Source organism: Cajanus cajan, chromosome 8, assembly GCF_000230855.2.
Source record: "Cajanus cajan strain Asha chromosome 8, NIPB_CcT2T_4, whole genome shotgun sequence".
NCBI classification, from domain to species: domain Eukaryota; kingdom Viridiplantae; phylum Streptophyta; class Magnoliopsida; order Fabales; family Fabaceae; genus Cajanus; species Cajanus cajan.
Window position 1 is genome coordinate 13313043 of NC_138524.1, and position 22541 is coordinate 13335583.

At 33.4% G+C, this 22541-nt stretch overlaps 2 protein-coding genes and 1 non-coding gene across 4 annotated transcripts; 2 read left to right on the top strand and 1 right to left on the bottom strand.

The window, feature by feature from the left end:
- Positions 1-3098: 3098 nt before the first annotated feature.
- LOC109816859 (callose synthase 12) lies at positions 3099-11175 on the top strand. Of its 2 annotated transcripts, XR_003805843.2 has the most exons (3): positions 3099-8656; positions 8885-9044; positions 10782-11175. XR_003805843.2 is itself a non-coding variant. In XM_020382010.3 (2 exons), exon 1 carries the CDS (start codon positions 3347-3349, stop codon positions 8642-8644), a length of 5298 nt encoding a protein of 1765 aa, XP_020237599.2. In that variant the 5' UTR covers positions 3100-3346; the 3' UTR covers positions 8645-8656; positions 10782-11175. The 2 variants fall into 2 exon arrangements, 1 of the variants encoding a protein (XP_020237599.2); XM_020382010.3 differs by lacking the exon at positions 8885-9044 and having other exon boundaries at positions 3100-8656.
- On the top strand, positions 6297-6374 carry LOC114917097 (small nucleolar RNA J33). Its single transcript, XR_003805844.1, has one exon. It is a non-coding gene; the product is annotated as a small nucleolar RNA J33 (small nucleolar RNA).
- Positions 11176-17043: 5868 nt separating the features above from the next.
- LOC109816865 (mannan endo-1,4-beta-mannosidase 2) lies at positions 17044-21932 on the bottom strand. Its single transcript, XM_020382018.3, has 6 exons — positions 21728-21932; positions 20970-21561; positions 19773-19970; positions 18740-18862; positions 18003-18214; positions 17044-17605 (listed from the first exon to the last, which is right to left on the bottom strand). Exons 2-6 carry the CDS (start codon positions 21357-21359, stop codon positions 17218-17220), a joined length of 1311 nt encoding a protein of 436 aa, XP_020237607.1. The 5' UTR covers positions 21360-21561; positions 21728-21932; the 3' UTR covers positions 17044-17217.
- Between the last annotated feature and the right edge of the window lie 609 nt (positions 21933-22541).

Below are 22541 nucleotides of genomic sequence, written 5' to 3' on the forward strand. Positions count from 1 at the left end.
CCCAATAGAAAAGTAAAGTCCCTGCCATTTTGATTTTTGCGACCCTTTTGCGTATATAGTGCGATCACGACGAATCATGCATTGACAATATTTCCTTCAATTCTTATTTATTAATATTTCAACTTTAAATTTGTTATTATTTACATAACTATATTGTGCAGTTTATTACTTAGGAAATAAAGATATTTTATTCGAACAAAATAATTTTATAAAAAAATATAATTAATTATTATGAGAGATGAAATGTGTAGGAAGGAGTTTTATCCTTGGTATTTTTCTTTTCTTTTAATTATACTGTATTTCTTAAGCATTAATTAATTTTCTTAACCATTAAGACTTTAGGAAGGCTGGATCTGGTTCACACACTGTCGTCGTGGTCCAATTCTGGTGGGTCCCACCCCTCCGCTGGGGTTGGACAACTTCATCTGCCACAAAACGACGCTGTCGCATATACCCGCCGTCTTCTGTTTTCAAATTTCGATGGAGCAGTGTGTAGTGATAAAATATATTCTTTGTTTTAATATATTTTTATTCATTCAAATTTATCAAAAATAATAAAATTATGAGATTTTTAAAATATATTTTATTAGTGTGAAAAATTATTTACTGGATTTAGAGGATTAACCCTTTTTTTTTAATATTAAGCGGCTAATTTTCTATGCATATTTTAATATATTTTTTTTGATAGATGTGATTTCATTTTTAATTTGAAGGATGATTCGACTTTTTTTTCTTCTTTGAAATATATAACATTACTAATAGTTAAAAAATTAATATCTTTTAAGACATAAAAGTTATCAAGATAATTATTGCCTCTCACGATATAAAGACTTCTTTATACACACAATTAATATATTTAAAGAACTAATTATTTATCATCTAGTCTAATGAAATGGATGTTGTTGATAATTTTTTAACAAACTTTAGTAATAATAAATGCATTAATAAGAATAAAAGGTAATACATATTGTTATGGCTTGTGTTAAACTTTCTTTTATTTGAGTGCTTGTATTTTCAAACATACAAGCGCGTAGCGTGCCATCACATTTGCTCCATTCAAATTGCACGTTACGTTACCTTTTTTTTTTTTTTTTTTTTTTCTATTGCCGCTACTCGAAAGTCAAAATTCTTTGAATCTGTCGTTGCGTTCCAATTTGTCCATTTTATCATCATTCAAAAATTTAATTACCTATAATACACACTGTTTGGAATTACTTTGTTGCTCTTTATTTTAACATTCAAAAAATAATTTTTACAATCTTTAATTGAAATAATTATTTTAATATAATTTAATAATTGAAATTAAATTAAATACTTCTCTCAATTATCTTTATCAATTCTTTAATTTTAAAATAAATTCGTCCTAAGTAATAAGAATATTAGTATTAGTATGTTTATTAAAAGAAAAAGTGCATCAAAAGAGTGGAGAATCCTTGAAATTAGAGAAAGGAAAGTAACTTTCATTTTTGTTGACCATTGATTTAGAATCTTACCTTTTTTTCCCCCTTTTCTGATTCGGATACACCATACCCAGAAAGATCTCACACAATTCGTTTCCCTTTCTAAAATATATAATGTATCCTTGATTTCAATAAAATGTATTTACATTATAAATATTTTTTATGTCACAATTAAATTGTAAATTATTACATGCGATAAGATTATTAATTTTTATGAAAATTACTGTTAAAGTTATTCAAGATATTTCTTTATATTATAATCTCTGATATCGTATCATGTTATTATTACATATGGACCAATGAAGCTTACATCACAATTCATCTTGAATCTTGATCAGCTTCAGGGCACTTAACTTTAATGCATATAAAAACTTACTGTGTTAATCACAGCTAAAATAATTGAATCACATTATTACCGAAAAAGGAAATTACTCTATGATATTAATCAACGTGTTGTGGATTCCCTTCATAAAGTAATGTTTTTAACACATTTTAAGAATATACATAAATATATTTTTAATCTCTTAAAATTTAAAATTATTATTTTTAATCTTAATAATTTTTAAATTTTTTATTTTAATATTATTAATAATATTTGCAAGTAATAGATCAAGACAAATTATATAATATTAATTAAATTTAACAGAATATTTTTATTAATAAATAAATTTTATATAATAGTATTAACAAATTTTCTAGTAAAATTTGAATATAGAAATTAAAATATTTTTAAAAAAATTATAAAAATAAAAAAAAAATTGAGAGGTAAAAATAATTCTACTTTAAATTTAAAAAATTAAATACATATTTAAGTCTTAAAAATATTTAGAATTTCTCAACTTCCGTCCACATGTATTTGAATGGTAAAGTCAAGGATGTTTATTTTGTTTATAAAATCAATTTCTCTCACCATATATGAGTTTTAATATAAAGTGTGACTCAAATTAGTTAAACAAATATTTCAATCATTTTTTTATATTATAACATTATATCTAGACAAATACTACCTCTAAGAAAGCTGAATTAGACAAATTAAATTTATTCGTGTCACAAATTTACTTTTATAATTATTTATTTATTATATTTAACCCGCTAAACTGATTGAACCGTAACAAATTGATCTTGTAACATCTAAGAATAATTTATAAAACGTAACTTAACATTTACCTTAACGTAGGATCATGAAATATAAACATGTACTATTGTTTTTAACCATAAATGTTTGATACGGTCGAAATTATCTTATCTACTTTTCCCTCTATGACACTAATTCTTACATATACCAGTTAAGGATATTCTAACACGATCACGAATTTCTATGAGAAAAAAACACGATCACGAATTCGCGACAACGTAAAATTTTACTTATTTTATTTTTCCATATATAATTTAATTCAATACTGAATTTTCCATATATTCTTTTTCCAATAGATTTTTTTCTTCTTTTCAAACTCACGAATCACGATCCAAGAATTGACTACGACAATGAAAATCGAAAAAGAAAGGTGAAAGCCAGAAGCAGAAGAAGTCAAAGGAGGTTACCAAAATGACTCATTGGTTTAATTAATTAAGTAATAAGTAATTAATTAAAATAAAAACAAACAAAATATATTTTTTTGATCATAAGCAAAACGAAAACAAATATCTAAACGCGCTAACACGCTCCTAACGCGCCCTTTCTTCTTCCCCTTCTCCGTTTTTCACTAGTGCGCACGTTAGCCACCATTACCATTCACCACCTTCTCTCTCTTTCTCTCACTATCGTCTCTTTCTCTCTCTGTAACTAACTCACTCACGCTTTTAGCACCTTCTTCAACTTCAACAACCGTTACTGTGTAGCACAACTACGGTTTCAACTTTCTTCTAGGGTTTTCGATTCCGATGCTATGAGTCTCCGCCACCGTCACCCTCCGCCGCCGGCGGCAGCCGTTGCCGGCCGCGACGATGAGCCTTTCAACATCATCCCGGTGCACAACCTCCTCGTGGACCACCCGACGCTGCGCTTCCCCGAGGTCCGCGCGGCGGTGGCGGCGCTGCGCGCCGTTGGCGACCTCCGGCGGCCGCCGTTCGGGCAATGGCGGTCGAACATGGACCTCCTCGACTGGCTGGCGCTATTCTTCGGGTTCCAGCGCGACAACGTGCGAAACCAGCGCGAGCATTTGGTCCTCCACCTCGCCAACTCTCAGATGCGGCTCACGCCGCCGCCGGACAACATCGACACGCTCGAAGCCGGCGTGCTCCGGCGGTTCCGCAAGAAGCTGCTGAAGAACTACACCACGTGGTGCTCGTACCTCGGGAAGAAGTCCAACATCTGGATCTCCGACAGCCGCCGCGGCGGCGACCTCCGCCGCGAGCTCCTGTACGTGTCGCTCTACCTCCTGATCTGGGGCGAGGCAGCGAATCTGCGGTTCATGCCGGAGTGCATCTGCTACATCTTCCACAACATGGCGAACGAGTTGAACCGAATATTGGAGGATTTCATTGATGAAAACACGGGGCAGCCGGTGATGCCTTCGATTTCCGGTGAGAACGCATTTTTGAACTTCGTGGTGAAGCCTATTTATGATACGATTAAGCGCGAGGTTGACAGTAGTAGGAATGGGACTGCGCCTCATAGTGCTTGGAGGAACTATGATGATATTAATGAGTATTTTTGGAGTAAGAGGTGTTTTGAGAAGCTGAAGTGGCCTCTTGATGTTGGGAGTAACTTTTTTGTTACTGCTGGTGGGGGGAAGCATGTGGGGAAGACTGGGTTTGTGGAGCAGAGGTCGTTTTGGAATTTGTTTAGGAGTTTTGATAGGCTTTGGGTGATGTTGATACTGTTTCTTCAGGCTGCCATTATTGTGGCTTGGGAGGGGAAGACTTACCCTTGGCAGGCTTTGGAGGATAGGACCGTGCAGGTTAGGGTTTTGACTATCTTTTTCACTTGGAGTGGTTTGAGGTTTTTGCAGAGTTTGCTTGATGTGGGGATGCAGTATAGGTTGGTGTCCAGGGAGACCATGGGGCTTGCAGTGAGGATGGTGCTGAAGTGTGTTGTGGCTGCCGGTTGGATTGTTGTGTTTGGTGTGTTTTATGCGAGGATATGGACGCAGAGGAACCAGGATAGGAGGTGGTCGCCGGCTGCGAATAATCGGGTGCTGAACTTTATGGAGGCTGTGTTTGTGTTTGTCATTCCGGAGCTTCTGGCTTTGGCTCTTTTTATTCTTCCTTGGATTAGGAATTTTGTTGAGAATACGAATTGGAGGGTTTTCTACATGTTGTCGTGGTGGTTTCAGAGCAGGAGCTTTGTGGGGCGTGGTTTGAGGGAAGGTCTTGTGGACAATGTTAAATATTCGTTGTTCTGGATTGTGGTGCTGGCCACGAAATTTTGCTTCAGTTACTTTTTGCAGGTGAAACCCATGATTGCTCCGACGAAGGCTGTGTTGGGCCTTAAACATGTTGAGTATGAATGGCATGAGTTTTTTCATAATAGCAACCGGTTCGCTGTTGGTTTGTTGTGGCTTCCGGTTGTTTTGATTTATCTGATGGATATACAGATTTGGTATTCGATATACTCGTCTTTTGTTGGTGCAGCTGTGGGGTTGTTCTCACACTTGGGTGAGATTCGAAATATGCAACAGCTGAAATTGAGGTTCCAGTTTTTTGCCAGTGCGATTCAGTTTAATCTCATGCCAGAGGAGCAGTTGTTGAATACAAGGGGAACGTTGAAGAGTAAGTTTAAGGATGCCATCCACAGGTTGAAGCTCAGGTATGGGCTTGGTCGGCCTTACAGGAAGCTCGAGTCTAACCAGATTGAGGCCAACAAGTTTGCTTTGATATGGAATGAGATAATTCTGTCTTTTAGGGAGGAAGATATTATATCTGACAAAGAGTTTGAATTGCTGGAGCTGCCGCAAAACTCTTGGAATGTCAGGGTGATCCGCTGGCCATGTTTTCTTCTGTGCAATGAGTTACTGTTGGCACTCAGTCAGGCCAAAGAATTAGTTAATGATAGTGATAAGAGGCTTTATAATAAGATATGCAAGAGTGAGTACAGACGCTGTGCTGTCATCGAAGCTTATGATAGTATCAAGCACTTGCTTCTCGAGATTATCAATCCCAACACTGAAGAACATTCTATTGTGACTGTGCTGTTTCAGGAAATTGATCATTCTCTTGAGATTGAGAAGTTCACTAAAATGTTCAAAACAACTGCACTGCCTCAACTCCACAACAAGTTGATAAAACTTGTTCAGTTGTTAAAGAAGCCTAAGAAAGATCCAAACCAAGTGGTGAATACCCTTCAAGCCCTTTATGAGATTGCTATCAGAGACTTTTTCAAGGACCAAAGAAATGCTGATCAGCTAAAGGAAGATGGTTTGGCTCAACAGAATCCTGCTTCAGGTCTACTTTTTGAGAATGCCATTCAGTTGCCTGACACCAGCAATGAGAACTTCTATCGGCAGGTTCGGCGCTTGGACACAATTCTTACATCCAATGATTCAATGCAAAACATCCCAATAAATTTAGAAGCTAGACGGAGAATTGCTTTCTTCAGTAACTCACTTTTTATGAACATGCCCCATGCTCCCCAAGTTGAGAAAATGATGGCTTTCAGTGTTCTAACACCTTACTATAGTGAAGAAGTACTGTACAGCAAAGAACAGCTGAGAAATGAGAATGAAGATGGGGTTTCAATCCTGTACTATTTGCAGACTATATATGATGATGAGTGGAAAAATTTTATGGAGAGGATGCGTCGAGAGGGGATAACAAAAGATAGTGATATTTGGACTGAAAAACTTAGGGATTTGAGGCTATGGGCTTCCTACAGAGGCCAGACACTGTCACGGACAGTTAGAGGAATGATGTACTACTATCGGGCCCTGAAGATGTTGACTTTTCTGGATTCTGCATCAGAAATGGATATTCGAGAAGGTGCCCGAGAACTTGTTTCAATGAGGCCAGATAATTTAGGGAGTTCCAACTCTGAAAGGTCATCATCCTCTAAGGGTTTAAGTAGAGCAAGCAGTTCAGTTAGTTTGTTATTCAAAGGCCACGAGTATGGGACTGCTTTAATGAAATTCACGTATGTGATTGCTTGCCAGATATATGGAACTCAGAAGGAAAAAAAGGATCCTCATGCTGATGAAATTTTGTATCTAATGCAAAACAATGAGGCCCTTCGGGTTGCTTATGTTGATGAGAAAACCACTGGAAGGGATGAGAAGGAGTATTACTCTGTTCTTGTTAAGTATGATCAGCAGTTGCAGAAGGAGGTGGAAATTTACCGTGTAAAGTTGCCTGGGCCCTTGAAACTTGGGGAAGGAAAGCCAGAAAATCAAAACCATGCCATCATCTTCACTCGTGGTGATGCAGTTCAAACTATTGATATGAATCAGGACAACTACTTTGAGGAGGCACTTAAAATGCGAAATCTTTTGGAAGAATACAGCCACTACTATGGCATCCGGAAACCCACTATTTTGGGAGTTAGGGAACACATTTTTACTGGTTCTGTTTCCTCTCTTGCATGGTTCATGTCAGCTCAGGAAACGAGTTTTGTCACCTTGGGACAGAGGGTTTTGGCAAACCCTTTGAAGGTTAGAATGCATTATGGTCACCCAGATGTGTTTGACAGGTTTTGGTTCTTGACTCGAGGTGGTATCAGTAAAGCTTCCAGAGTGATCAACATAAGTGAGGACATCTTTGCTGGATTTAATTGTACTCTTCGGGGAGGTAATGTCACTCACCATGAGTACATTCAGGTTGGAAAGGGGAGGGATGTTGGGTTGAATCAAGTATCAATGTTTGAAGCAAAGGTTGCAAGTGGAAATGGGGAGCAAATCCTAAGTAGAGATGTGTACAGATTGGGTCATAGGCTGGATTTTTTCCGGATGCTCTCATTCTTCTACACTACTGTGGGGTTCTTCTTCAACACAATGATGGTGATTCTGACTGTATATGCATTTTTATGGGGTCGATTATATCTTGCACTTAGTGGTGTTGAGAATGCAATGGAAAGTAACAGCAATAACAATAAAGCACTTGGTACCATCTTGAATCAACAGTTCATTATCCAACTTGGACTTTTCACTGCTCTTCCAATGATTGTAGAAAATTCCCTTGAGCATGGGTTCCTTCAAGCTATCTGGGATTTCTTGACAATGCAGCTCCAGCTTTCATCAGTTTTTTACACATTCTCGATGGGCACTCGTAGTCATTTCTTTGGTCGGACTGTTCTGCATGGTGGGGCAAAATATCGAGCTACTGGTCGTGGTTTTGTTGTAGAACACAAGGGATTTGCTGAAATCTATAGACTCTTTTCCCGCAGCCATTTTGTGAAAGCAATTGAATTGGGTCTAATACTTGTAATTTATGCATCACATAGTCCTGTAGCAACTGACACTTTTGTTTATATAGCCTTGACCATTACTAGTTGGTTCTTAGTTGCATCATGGATTATGGCACCATTTGTGTTCAATCCTTCTGGCTTTGATTGGTTAAAAACTGTTTATGACTTTGATGACTTTATGAACTGGATTTGGTTCAGTGGAAGTGTGTTTGCTAAAGCTGAACAGAGTTGGGAAAGGTGGTGGTATGAAGAGCAGGATCATCTGAAGGTAACTGGCCTTTGGGGAAAGCTTTTGGAGATAATCTTAGACCTCCGGTTCTTCTTTTTCCAGTATGGAATTGTCTATCAGCTAGGCATTTCTGATGGAAGTACTAGTATTGCTGTTTACTTGCTATCTTGGATTTATGTGCTTGTTGTATCTGGGATTTATGTGGTGGTAGTATATGCCCGGAACAAATACGCAGCCAGAGAGCATATCTATTATCGTCTGGTCCAGTTCCTTGTAATAATTCTTGCTATACTTGTTATAGTTGGTTTGCTGGAATTCACTCAATTCAAATTCATTGATATTTTTACTAGCCTGCTGGCATTCATTCCCACAGGCTGGGGCCTGATATCAATTGCCCAAGTATTCCGGCCATTTTTTCAGTCCACTATCATTTGGGATGGTGTTGTTTCCGTGGCTCGTCTATATGATATAATGTTTGGAGTCATTGTTATGGTCCCTGTAGCACTACTATCATGGTTGCCTGGATTTCAGAATATGCAAACCAGAATTCTTTTCAATGAAGCATTCAGCAGGGGACTCCGGATATTCCAGATTGTTACAGGGAAAAAATCACAGAGTTGACTGTGAATTGAGGTAATTTCTATTCATATTTTTAGTGGATTTTAGACTTGCAGTGTTTAAATTGTGATTTTGGTGTAATTGTTTTTCATATGGCCTTGAGACAATCGTTTGCTGATACACAAGATTAACAATGCAAGGCTGCTGTTGTGCTAACAAAATTGCACCCTTTTTGTACCTGTTTTTCTTCCCGTGTGATTTTGTGTACTTGATTCTGTGACATGTACTTGGGAAAATGTTCAGTTCTCATGAAGACATAAATGCATACATGATTAATCAGGCAATGAGTTTCCTCATCACGATTGTAACCTGAACATTCAATTCACTTTTTCCTTCCTCATCACGATTGTAACCTCAACACTTAAATGAAGTGCAGACAACGACTCCTACAGATCACATTATGGTGACATCATGAGCCCTTATTTGACACCCTTTATATTTTTTGTGAATTTCTGTCATGTGTTTGGTATTTAGCTGGTCAGTTGCTATTGATACTGACATTGATTGTTGTGATTTTGTGTTTGCTGATGATTTTCATGTGATTAGTGACTTTTTTATTATGTCATTGTGCTTGAGATACGATACATTTTGGAAATGTTGTTTATTTTCTTGGTAAAATTGTAATTGATTTTTACGGTTGTATGACTGAAAATATGTCTTGTTTACATGGAGTTAAAATTTCAGAATCAGCCTTAAAACACAAGGACAAGGTTTCTCTTCAAGAGAAAAGGGAATGGGTATTTGATGTGGGTAACGATGGTGAATTATGTTAAATTTTTGTGATTTCATTTTAATTTCCACAAGAAACTGTTTGCTTAAATATTTTGTTTTACAGAATCTTAAGGTAGATCTTCTATAATATTATGTTACTTTCCTGTTAAGTTCTAAGATGCCTACAAACGTTGAGATTATTTAGTACAGCCAGTACCATATACCTATTTTTGTAAATAGCAATTAACAACTTGAGTTGGGTCCATATTGGGTCGGGTTAGTTCTGTTCTTGTACAGTAAATTATTGATTTTCTTTGGCTCTAATCCTTTGTTTGATTCCAACTTGTTCTGTTTGCCTTGATTTTGGTTATTCATGTCTGTTGCTGTGTTTTCCCTTCTGATTGGCCGTGCTTGCCCTTGTTAAGTGCCATTTCATGCTTGGCTTTGATTGCCCTGTTTAACTTGTTCCTGCATAGGTTGCAGACTTGCAGTGTTCTTTTTCTGTTTTGCTCCATTATTTTGTGGTTTGTGTTGGAAACTGTTTGTATTCCTAGCGAATAAATGTCTAGGATTAGTTAAAAAAGGCAGATTCATGTATGGTGGCTTATCATTATCCTAGGGAGTTGCATTTTATAATTATTCCCCTTAAATGTTATTCAATATGAATGATTATAAATAGAGATGCCGAGCTTCTTCAATCGAGCATTTCCCCAAAATCTAGTCTTCAACTTCTATGTTATCTTTCACTGGCACTCTGTTTTTGAGCCTAATTCAGTTTTCAATTTCCGGACATGTTTTTTAGGTCCCATTTGGAGTCGATGTGAGTTTTTGGTTTTCAAATGCATTTTTCAAAACTAAACGTGTTTGGAAAAATGGAGTTGAACTGGTTTTTAACTCGACTTTAAAATATTTACACATTCATTTTTAAAACCAATAAAAAGTTTACAAACACAAACTACATTTGACAGTTTTTTTAAAATAAATTCATCCCCTGGGTTATAGCTGCAGGAGGCGCTGTTTAAAATCCAACTGCAGCTGATCCCATTTTCCATTTCACAATTGCTATATTTGTGATTTATCCCTTAATCTTTATGTTAGAGATCATATCAAATAGTGGTATGATTAAAATAAGGCATATAAGTGAGGAGTAATGCTCAATTCGATTTTGTAAAGTTGAGTTATATTTGTGTTGTTTCTTATTACTTCTTGTTATTTAATAAATAATAAATAAATAGTTAAAGGTTCTGGTGGTTCTTTTATCTGATTCATGTTTACTGGTGCCTTTCATGTATGTGTACCCTTTGCTACACTGGCTTTGTGTAACCTTTGGTGTTTTGCCTCGTTTGAACCTTTCACTTAACTGAATTAGTTAGTGTCTACCCTATGTGTATTTATCCATTTAATTAATAGGTCTGTATTATTTTTGCAGGGATGACGGCTGGAAAGTCATGTAGAGAAGGGCTATAGAAGACGAGAGACTAAAAAGCTTTCCTCGTTTTTCCAAATTTTCGTCTTGGTATGCGATGGCTATTGATGAGTTGGTGGCTGTGATTATATTTTGCTTGTTTTGTGGATAGGGGAGATTATTTTTTGCTTTCTTTTGATGGTCATATTTGTTATTGTAATTAGTCTATTCTCACGTTTTTTTAAAATAGTTTTGGCCGATGATTTTCTGATTGTGTGTTGTTACATCCCTGGCAAAAAACGGCTCATTATACTGCAGAATGATAGGCAGTACCATGATTCAGATTTGTTAACTTATTGCCATAGTTGAATACATAGTGTATGTTAAATTCAGGAAAAATGATCGTTTATTTCTTTCAGCTTCCTGATTGGCTTTCCGAAAAGTAACTATCTAAATTTAAGTTAAACTAACATCTCAATAGTTTGTATTTTCTCTCTCTCTTTATTTTCTCTATTCAAGTAAGCTAGGTTTTCCATCTATCATTCTATCTAAATGGCGAACCTCATTTCTAGTAGCAGTTGTTGAGCTACTTGCGACCACAATAGCATGTAATTGTAGTTTGGATTTCAATAATACCGTTCTACTCCATTTATTTGTAAAAAAATAAATATAAATTTATACTTCAATCTTCTTATCTAATGAGTGTGGTCACGACAGATGTGTGGGGAGGGAAGGAGCTAACGGTAGCTGAGTTGGAGAGTTTGGAGGCTACGGGATGCATTTTAGGTAGGGGTAAGGGAGTGCAGGGTTATTAGTTTTTGGTTAAATTGTTCTTTTAGTCTTTTTAAAATATTAAATTTGTAGTTTTTATTATTATTTTTTTAATTTTGTAATTTTAGTATTTTAATTATATAAAATTTTAATTTTAGTTCTCTTTTTAAATATTCATGTATTAATCATTAAATCATAATATTAATCATAATTTAATATTAAATAAATGATGCAATAATTAATATTAATAATATTTAAGTTAAATTGCATTTTAGTATTAATTTTTATCTCATTTTTTCACGTTTATCATGGAAAAGTGAGACGAAAATAAAAATAAAAAGTGAAATTAGACTTAAGTATTATTGAATATTAATTGTCATGTTATCTTAATATCAAGTCATAATTAATGTTATTGTTTTTAATACAAACTATAAAAAATTATAAGATAAATAAATAAATAAAATAATAATAGTAATTTTATAAAATTAATTTTATTTATTAATTTCTTTTTGTTAAAATTGATACAACACAACAATAACTTATAAAAGATATATTATTGGTATAAATGAAAATTAATTATATTCAAAAAATAAAATATACTAATTTTGATGTTTATTTTTCATTCTTATATGACACTAATTATAAGATAGAATGAGTATTGTAGATTTGATACTAAACATAATATATATATATATATATATATATATATATATATATATATAAACAAATAATTTAAAATAAAATAGAATTCAAATAGGGAAATGAGACGTCATTTGTCTTTTTCTTGAGGTTTCATATGAGAGTCTTGTTGTGTTATCGTCCATCCAATATAGTATAATCATTTCAAATTGCGCCGGTAAAGCCCTTATTCTATTCTTTATTAGGAATAGCGAGCTAGTCCTGGTTTTGTTAAGGGCCTAGTTTTGGACTTACTCGACCAAGTCTTGAAGGTTGGAAGTAGATGCAAACAAATAGCACGCCCTTCTACTAAAATGGGTTGGAATGCTTGTATACCTAATCTTCGACCAGACCCTATATATGGATGTCTTTCTTATAACCTGCCCATATAGCCAATGGGTAAAATGGCACTACTACCAAAGACTGTCCAATAAAAACGTTGCAAGTGCAAAGCGAATTATTAATTTCTATTTCTTTTTCTTTTCTTCTTAGATTCAAATCTGAATATGAAAAAGTTAAGTGAATTAAAAATTCAAAGGAGGTTCATGGTCAAGGGTAAAGATACGTGAGTAAAAGTTATTTTGGAGTGTTTCGGTTGTGATAAAAGAGTGTTAATAAGGAACCAACGAGTATTTCTAGCTCAAAAGAGTTTCTTTTGTCTCTCTTTGAACTTAGGGCATGTCTTGCTATGTTCAACGGAGCCTCCCTTACTCGTCAAAAAAGTAGCTCCACTCGAAGAGAGGACTAGAAAAAAAAGCGTATAACTCTTATTCGTCCACCTCGTTTCTCTCTTCTTCTTTTTTTTTTTGCCAAGGAGATAGCGGTAACTCAAAAACAAATCATAAAGCCTGTTTTTGTACCAAATTAGTTGTTTCTATAACTCACCTGGAATGTATGTGTGTCAGGATTTGTTGACACTAGGTGTAAGTCCATGTCTGTGTGTTAGATGAAGTTTATGTCTGGAACCTAGAAGGTACAACACTCCTGATCATGAGAGGAGACATGTAAACCATAACTTAGATCTGGATGTCATTTCTACTAGCCAACATCAATCAAAATTCTCATCAGTCTTATATGAATATGAAGAAATATGAATTAGTCTACAAAATAATGAATGAGAATGATGCTGATGTGGTACAAATAATTTCTAATAAAATCCACCAATTTGTGATAAAGGAACCCAACAAGAATCTCGAAAAAGCCCAACAAAGCATTGGGATTTTTGGCGCTTATCACTGCTCAACACCATGCAGCTCCAATTTCATGCACAATGAAAATTAACTTTCCTATTAGTAGGAGATTCATTGTCTAGTATTTCACACACCTAATTAACCACCTTAACCCTAACCAACTAGAAGAAGAACAAAAAGCACGGCCCCAACAAGCAGCACCAAAACAACCATCTGATATAGAAGAGAAACCATCAATGGCATCCATAATGGTTGGCATCCAATAGTTGAACTTAAGATGAATACCATAATAGCTAACCAAAATTGTCAACAAAATGAGTTGTAAGGAATTCATTGGAATCTTGATGTGCAAGATGAACATCTACAACACATTAAGGATCAACATTCAACTCATCATAGAGGCCTAATACTGATAATGAATTCTTTGGCAAATTCATCGAGCATCAATATGATAGAGATATCAAGAAGCTACATATTTACATGTTTCATTGGCCCAACATGTAGTAGCCAAAGGACATGCCTTTCATTAGGAGGAAGGAGGAGTCACCAACTGCTAATGAACATGCAACTAATAGAGATGACGATCAAGGAGATAATGGTAATGTAGATGCACATATGGAAGATTTTGTGGGTGATTTTGGAGGAAAATATTAAAGATAGTGGCTTGGGAACAGACTATTCATCAAAAGAAAGAAGGAGTCTTCAACTGGTGCTGATAAAGATGTTGTTGATGGAGATGAAGATGTACATACGAAAGATTTTATGGGTGATTTTAAAAGAAAGGATTGTAAATACTAGCCTGGGGACATGCCTTTCATCAAGAAGGAGGAGTCACCAACTAGTGTTGAAAAAGATGCTACTGATAAAGATGTACAAATGGAAGATTTTGTAGGTCATTTTGAAGGAGGAGAGGATTGGAAGACTTAAGCATTATGTGAATAAATTCTTAAAGACAATATTATTACACATTTCATATAACTTACTCTCTTGATTATATAAGTTTCATATTACAAGGTGAATCATGGTCTGTGATTAATAGTAAATATGAATCATGATTCGTGAAGAAAGAAGGAAATAAGAATTATTTTCTTAATTATTTAGTTAGAGGCTCATAATTCATTTTATTAGTCTTCATGTTGAATTGAGTTTATCTATGTTCCTATCTTATTCCAAATATTGATAAATTTAATTTTTTTGATTTAAATCTAAGCCATTAAAACCGATAAACAGATCGAGCCAACTTAACTAATTGACATAATACATAATATTAACATCATATATAATTAATCATAGGATTAAAGAAATATACAAATACAATTAAGATGTATTTTTTTGGTAACTATATTGTTAGTAAAAAAATATTTATTCATTATTAGTTTCGGTTAGAAAACTTGATGGACCAGGACCACCTTTAATAGAATCTCTTCTCTCAACTATGGTTTTTTTTTACATGTACAAGACTTGAATATGAGATATTATTTAAGAAGATTATGCTCAAGTTCACTTGAAATAACAACTAATTATATAATATATATTTCAAAAAAATAATATTAATGAAATATATTTTATATCAGACAAAATATTATTCGATTAAAAAAGTAATAATATCAATGTATAATTATTTTAAAAATGATGAGTTAAAAAAATGATATCAAACTAAATAAGAAACCAAATATATAATTTAAGTCCAATCTTTAAAAACATTATATAATTATTTAAAACTTGAATCGTTCAAAAGTTTCTTATTAATCTACATTAGAGAGATCAGATAAATTTTGAAAGCTCCTAATTTTATTTTGTATAAATTTAGAGTATTTTAAAAGGCATGAAATTTCTCATTAACTAGTTTTGTCTTTAAATATCGATTTATATATCAACTTGTGTTATAAACATTAAAAGAGACTAACAATAGAAGTAACATTTGCACGCATGGACGGATCTACTTAGACAAGAGTGGGGGCACTTGCCCCCACTATCATTTTACATACATATATTTTTTATTTAAAAAATATATATTTAAAAAAATTATATTCTAATTTTAATAATATATATATATATATATTAAACTATCAAATGTATAAAATATAAATTTAAAAAAGTTGTTAATTTATTTGATATTTGTCAAACTTCTGAAAGAGATTAGTTCTCATATATGATAAAGAGTATTCTTTAATAACAAATAATTTTTTTTAAAGTTTAATTATAATATTATCTATATATATATATATATATATATTAATGCTCACATATATAATGTAATATATTAAAAAAATTAATTTTTAATAAAATAAAATTTGCAACATGTATGTTTACCTTTTCTGCTTTCTATTTATTGTATATATTGATTAAAAAAAATTAAAATAGTAAAGATTGTAAGATTATATACGTTGATTAAAAAAAATCAAAATAGAAAATATTATAATATTTATGTTCTATTTATAATTTATTAGAAAATATGTTTTAAAATAAATTATCATTTTAAAATTTATATTAGATATTAAAAATATATTTATATCATAAATAAATTAAGCTTAATTTTTATACAATTTAATATATTTATTTTTATGTTTTTATTAATATTAAATTATTATAAAGTAGGTTTAAGGATTGTAATTCTAACTAAACATTTGAAAAATGTCTATGATAGATAAATAAGTCATATTTAGAACATGTATTTTTAAAAAAAGTTAGGTTCAAACCTTATTAAATTATAATATAATCTAATTTGACCTAATTTATTTTCATCATTAATCATAATCGTAGATATAAAAACTTATAAAAAAAATAATTATGATATATTTTTATACTTTTAAAAGTTATATGAAATTTTTAATATTACAAATATATGAATAAGTATTGTCCCCACTATTTAAAATTTCTGGATCCGTCACTGTTTACATGCATGAACATGGACCAAGAAGGCTAGAAAGAAAACGTTAGTAGCAGAGCTAACTCTCTCCGCTCTCTCTCCTTCTCTACTGTTCTCGTTTCTGGGTTTTAAGTTTTAGCTCTTGGTAGTTCTTCAGTGAACAACACTCGGAATTTTTTGTTGTACCTAAGAGACCTAGGTAAGAGTATGTAAATAAAATCTTAAGGACAGTGCAAAAGCACACCTTATAAATCATATTTGATCGTGTTCTCACCAACTACTCCATATTTTATACGCACTATAACATCTACAATGCCATTTTGTAAGTTGTGGTTATTCAACTACTTGTGTAGACACGGACCACTAGAATAGACCCCTAGTGAATATTAAAAGAAACTCTGGTTAGGAAGACAAACTAGTTGGAATAGTATTATATTTAAAATTCGACTGATATTAAAGTATCTGGAGAATTGAAGTTAAAATGTTTTATGAATTGTCATGAAAGTTGAAAACAAATAGCAGAATGAACCCCTGAAATTCTCGTATGAAACCAAAATTTCGCTACTGTTTGTTTACATGTTCATGGAGGATTGCAAATGATTAATGATTTGATAATTCTCTGCATATTGTAACCGGGGCAATTTGATTTATTCACATTACTTATATTACTTCAAAAAAAAAAAGAAGAAAGAATTCCTCGAATCTTAAAAGACTTGATGGTGGATCTGTTCATGTGGATTAGAAGCTTCAAAATAATTGCTTATAATAATATCTAATCTATGTTAACACGCTATATATATTATATATGCCACTAATCAAATTTAGCATTGGTGATGAAAACCGAGCATATTGTACAAAACTAGTCATGCACCTATAATAAGCAGTCTTAAACCACAAACGAACCCATATTTCTCCCCATTCAAATCAAGGGCTTTTATTTGCACATCTTTTGCTAACAAAATTGTTTATAACTTGGTTTCTTGTGAGGCCATCCCTTGGCCTTGGCTAATCTGCATGATTGTTCAACAAATAGTGAAGGGATTGGTGTCTTTTCCCATGGGATGATCCCAAAATCATCACTCAACTCCTGCATCCCTCCAACTAACAATTGCCAAACTAGAGTACCTGCTCCAGCCTTGTTTTTCTTTGCAGATTTGTAGCTTATGTCTAAAATTGTTTTGTACATTATTTTTCGTTCAGACAACGTAAAATTTATGTCTGATAATCCAAATTCAGAGAACAACACTGGCTTGTTCAATACCTTGTCACCATCTTCAATGTGAGAATGCATCCACTTGGAGACAAATGGCATATAGTCTTCAAATACCTGCTCATGAAACCTATGCATAGGTTTAAAAAAAAAAAGAAGTTAAATAAAGATCATAATACAAAAGAACAAGCTCTATGAAATTATCAGAAGTTAAAGGTCTCAGGTGCAAATTTCAAACAAATTATTCTCAGATAGTTGATTACTAGGAATCTGTTTGGGTACAAACTTAGAAGCGGCTTTAGAAAGTTTTTCTATTAAAAAAATACTCTACTTTTAGTACAAAAATTATCAAAAGCGCTTATCTTATATTCAAATGGACTCCAAGACAAAAACATGAGAAGCTCAGAAGAAAAGCCTCCATTCTGCATGTAGTTCTTTGTAACTTTTAAAGTTTAGTTCCCTTTTTCAAGAGTCTAAGAAAATCCAAAACTACAGATATAGGCCTATAGTAGTTACACAACGCTTACCAGTGATCAGGATAGATATGAACAGATGTGAAGTCAATATTTGGGGTTTGGGAATTCCTTATGAAGTCAGATCCAAGTCTAGATGCCCACTCTTCAGGGTTAACAGTTGATCTTTTTGGGTCATTAGGACCATAGAAACCTTCAAGGCCAACAGTCACAAGATGCCGCTTATCGATCAATTTGACAAAAGCTGACATTTCCTCTATCCATTCCTGTAGTTCCATGACAAATAAGACAGACTGTATATGACTAAACTCAGGCATAACTATATACGAAGTAGCGACACAGATCACAGATACCACTATTGTTTTCTTCCATCTTGAACTCAGGAAAAAGAAAGGGATACTGATATCCCATGGTTTACTTTTCAATGAATTTAAATGGAAAGTAAAAGTAAAAATTTTGTTGCAGTTAAAATACTCAAGTTGAAAGGTTTCAACTTTCAAATTCCCTATTTTATACATATTTACCAAATTGGGATCTGAAAAGAAAAATATCAGAATGAACATCAGAATAATGGCTAAAATTCATAGTACCCCAACCCCAACTTCCAAATAATATCAAATTCAAATAAGCATTTGAGATCATAATAATTAAGAAAAATTCAGGAAAGGATAGTTTTATTTGAATTATTAGTCAAGTATTTGTTTCCACTTTGAGTTAGTCATTAATATTTCTGCCATGCTGTTTCAATAAATATTTTAAGGAGAGAATAAAACCACAGGTACATGACTTACTTGGAGAGTGTCGCCAGAAGGATCAGTTGAGCACCGCGGTTCATTAATCAATTCCCAACCAAAAATAGTGGGGTCATTTCTATATTCAATTCCAGTGATTGTATTCTTCCTTGTCAGAATAGTCTGTAGACAAATTGAAAGGAAACAATTCATTTATTTAAGAGTTAAAGATCAGTCTCAGGGTGCAAAGATGCAGCTAAAATTGAAATGGCCAGCAAAAAAAAAAATAGTAAAGGGAAGGAATAGGGCTGCGGATAATCATTGTTTTGACCCACATGAGCTGGAAAAGTGTCATGTATTAAAACAAGCATGGATAAACAGCAATCATATGTTATAAAGGGGAGAGAGCAATAATGCAATACAGAAATTCCATAATTTCATCATTAATCGTCTCATTAATTATCTTTTTACAATAATGGATATAGATTTATTTTAAACATGGTTTTTGATAGAGCCCAACAGTGTTATGAGTCGTGGATCAAAGTGTAAATCACTCTACGTTTTAAGTTGAGTAAGCAAAATGAAACAGAAACATAGTCAATAAAGCTTCAACATTAAGGTTTGTTACTTTGTTATGAATAAAAGATAAGATTTTGCTTTTGCATTGGATCATCTGACTCTGCTTCCAAACAAGGTTGCAAAGATATCATTTAAAAATTTATCATTTAATGCAATGGTAGAACATTTTTTTGTCAAAAAAATGCCATCACTAGGTTCAATTTTGAAATGGATGTTAATATTAATTAATTTTGATTAAAAAAAAAAAGGTGTACAGCTAAGACTAAGTCTGATCATCTATGAATAATGTCATCTACTTGTCTACCCTCTATCCAATTCTTCAAGCGCAAATCATCAAAAGTTTGGGCTACTAATACAATTCTTCAAGCACAAACATCAGAAGTTTGGGCTACTGTGTTTAGGCATCATAGGGTCATATCATTATGTAAGTGTTATCACTAAAGCTGTGACTCTTCAAATAAGGAGAAATTAAAAGGGGTGGGGGGAGGACAGTTAAAAGATAGACATATCATACCTTGATATAATTCTTGAAATAACTTCGGATTGATGGATCAAAGAAGAAAGAATCATTAGATGAGCTTAACCCTATCCCTTCTTGCCATGCCCATTTGACATATTGAGTCTTCCCACCATATGCATGCAAGTTATTTACCAAGCTAAGGAGCAGCCTAATTCCATGTTTCCTTGCTTCTGCTATAACATAGTCCAAGGCCTGTTACCCAACAAAAGTTCGACATGAATTTCAACTTTTCATCCATCATACAGTAATGCTGAACAACATACAACTTGCTCACTCCATGGACCAAAAGTATTAGTAGTAATGCAACATATAGCATTTTTTTCTTCTTCTCATTTCTATTGTGCATGACTTGTAGAGTAGATACAGAAAGACACAGATATCCAAGACAATAGTCATAAACTTCTGAACGCATGTACAAAGAAAAAATGAATTGAAAATTTTCAAAATGTAAGGATACATAAGGCTTACAATTTTGGCATGTCAATCATAAATCGATTTCAATCAGAACCACAAGCACCATTTTTGGGAGAATTTCACAAGGATGGAGTAACCAGGATGAGAAATAACTCGAGCACAATTGTAGATTCTGGGACACACTACTTTAAATCACGAGCGCAATTGTAGAGGCACACAAACAAACAACACAAATTCAATCTTCAACTTTATTCTACTAAGACAGATCACAGATAGACTGTTTCTCAATTTGGCTGTATCCTACCACATGATATTATATCACTTTCCAAGAACAATGGTAACCGTGTTCACAATATTCAGCTCAGCTACAACACGCTTGTCACAATTCAAAAGCCCCTTCACAAATTCTGCAAAAGTTTATTCCCAGCCCCAGTTGAATCTCAGCAATTACACGCAGAATTCATAAACACCAATCATACACAAAATGTTACAAATCTAGTTTTGGAAGACTCCAGCCACAAGCTCAATTTCAGGGATAAAGAACAAAAACTGAGAAGACAATGCATAAAACAGAATATAAATCAAAAACAAAAGAAAGCCAAAATATCCAACGCTTCACTACTGGACACTCATCAAAATCTAGGTATGTCACCATCCATAGTTAAACATAGAAAAACAAAACCAAATACAAAAGACATCAAGACAAAAAAAAAAAAAAAAAAAAAAAAACTAGAAGGAACCACAAACAATATGCAACAAAAATCCAGAAAACACTACCTTGAAAGCTTCTTCATTGAACACGCCAGGGAAACTCTGAAGAGCATTGTAATCACCATCATTGAAGGCCCAAGTTCTGCACACCGTGAGGCCCATCTTGGCCCCAGCCTTCAGCATTTCACGCACCCTTGGCCTGTTATACGCATCCACAGACTGCACCATTAACCAGTAAGAGTTCCACCCATTAATGTAGAAAGCCTTCCCATCCACCACAAACTGAGTCCCATTTCTCTCCACAAAGGCCAATTCCACTTCTTCCTCTAAACCAAACTTCACGTCCCCAAAAGTCATGTAAATAAACAACAACACCGTTGCGAAACCCACAAAGTGGTAAAACAAACCATTTCCATTCACCATGATTCTGTATCTCTTGCACACCTTCTGCAACATAGAACCTGATAAATTCAACAGATTCGGGTGATCCTCAGATACCCTTTTGGATTCTTATTCAAAGGGTCACTTTGTTAGTGCCACCAGGTGAAGGTTGCTGAAACAAGTTCAGAACCAGATGTGAATGTAACTGTTCCTGACACCCCAAATGATCCGAATGAATAGATCTCTCTCCTTCTCTCTGAGAAGATTGTGAATGGACCTGAAAGGAGCTAACTTTAAGAAACTTAGTGCATGAAAACTTAAACTCTGACTAGGGTGTAGGTTGCTGAAACAAGGGGTTTTATTTTATAGCTATTCTTGAAATGGGAATAATTGTGCTTCAACCTTGTAGAAGGAAGTAAAAGAGAACATTGAAAACGACTCACATGTCTTTCTTCTTCAATGTTCAGTCAAAATAAATGAGAGAGGTGATTAATTAGGTTGAAGATGGTGAGTGTGGGGTGAGATGTTTGTTCCAGTGTATGAGGTTGTCTGGATTTAGATCTGGGAAATGCGAAGTTTCCTTCAGCTCTAAAAATACTTTGAGGAGAGAGTATCTTTCAATGTCAAGAACTGTGGGCCACTTTGTTGTATCTTAATCTGAGTCTTTTCACATGCTCAGCGATTGAAAACAAGAACAACATGAAAAGATTTAATTCCACTTTTTGTTTCTTTATATTTATAATTTCCTCAAAATTTTATTTTTCTATTTTTAAAATTTTGATCGAGTATTAAATTTGAATTTGTTAAGGTTACTAATAAATTTGAATCTTCTTGTGTGATTTTAGTGAAAATCTAAGTAAACATATTTAATGGTGGAGATTTTCACATCTGAGAATTTAAGTGGGAATCTTATATAATAGGATACGTATGATATCTCATTAATATAAAATTACATAAAAAGAATATATTTAATTATTTGAGTTCACAAGTGATTGCAAATAAGTTAAAGAGAAAAATTAAAAAGCTAATAATTTATAAGTTAACTATTTTTATAAATTATTTTAGATAATTTATAAATAAAAAAATAAGTTATAAGCTATTAACGAATTAACTTGGAGTAACTTCAATGTTTTTTAAATTACCAATTTATTTTATTTTCAGAAAATGACTTAACACAGGTTATTTTAATTTAAGTAACTTACTTAATTTTTATTCTAATGCGAATTCATGTAAAAAATAATTACTTAAATTACAATC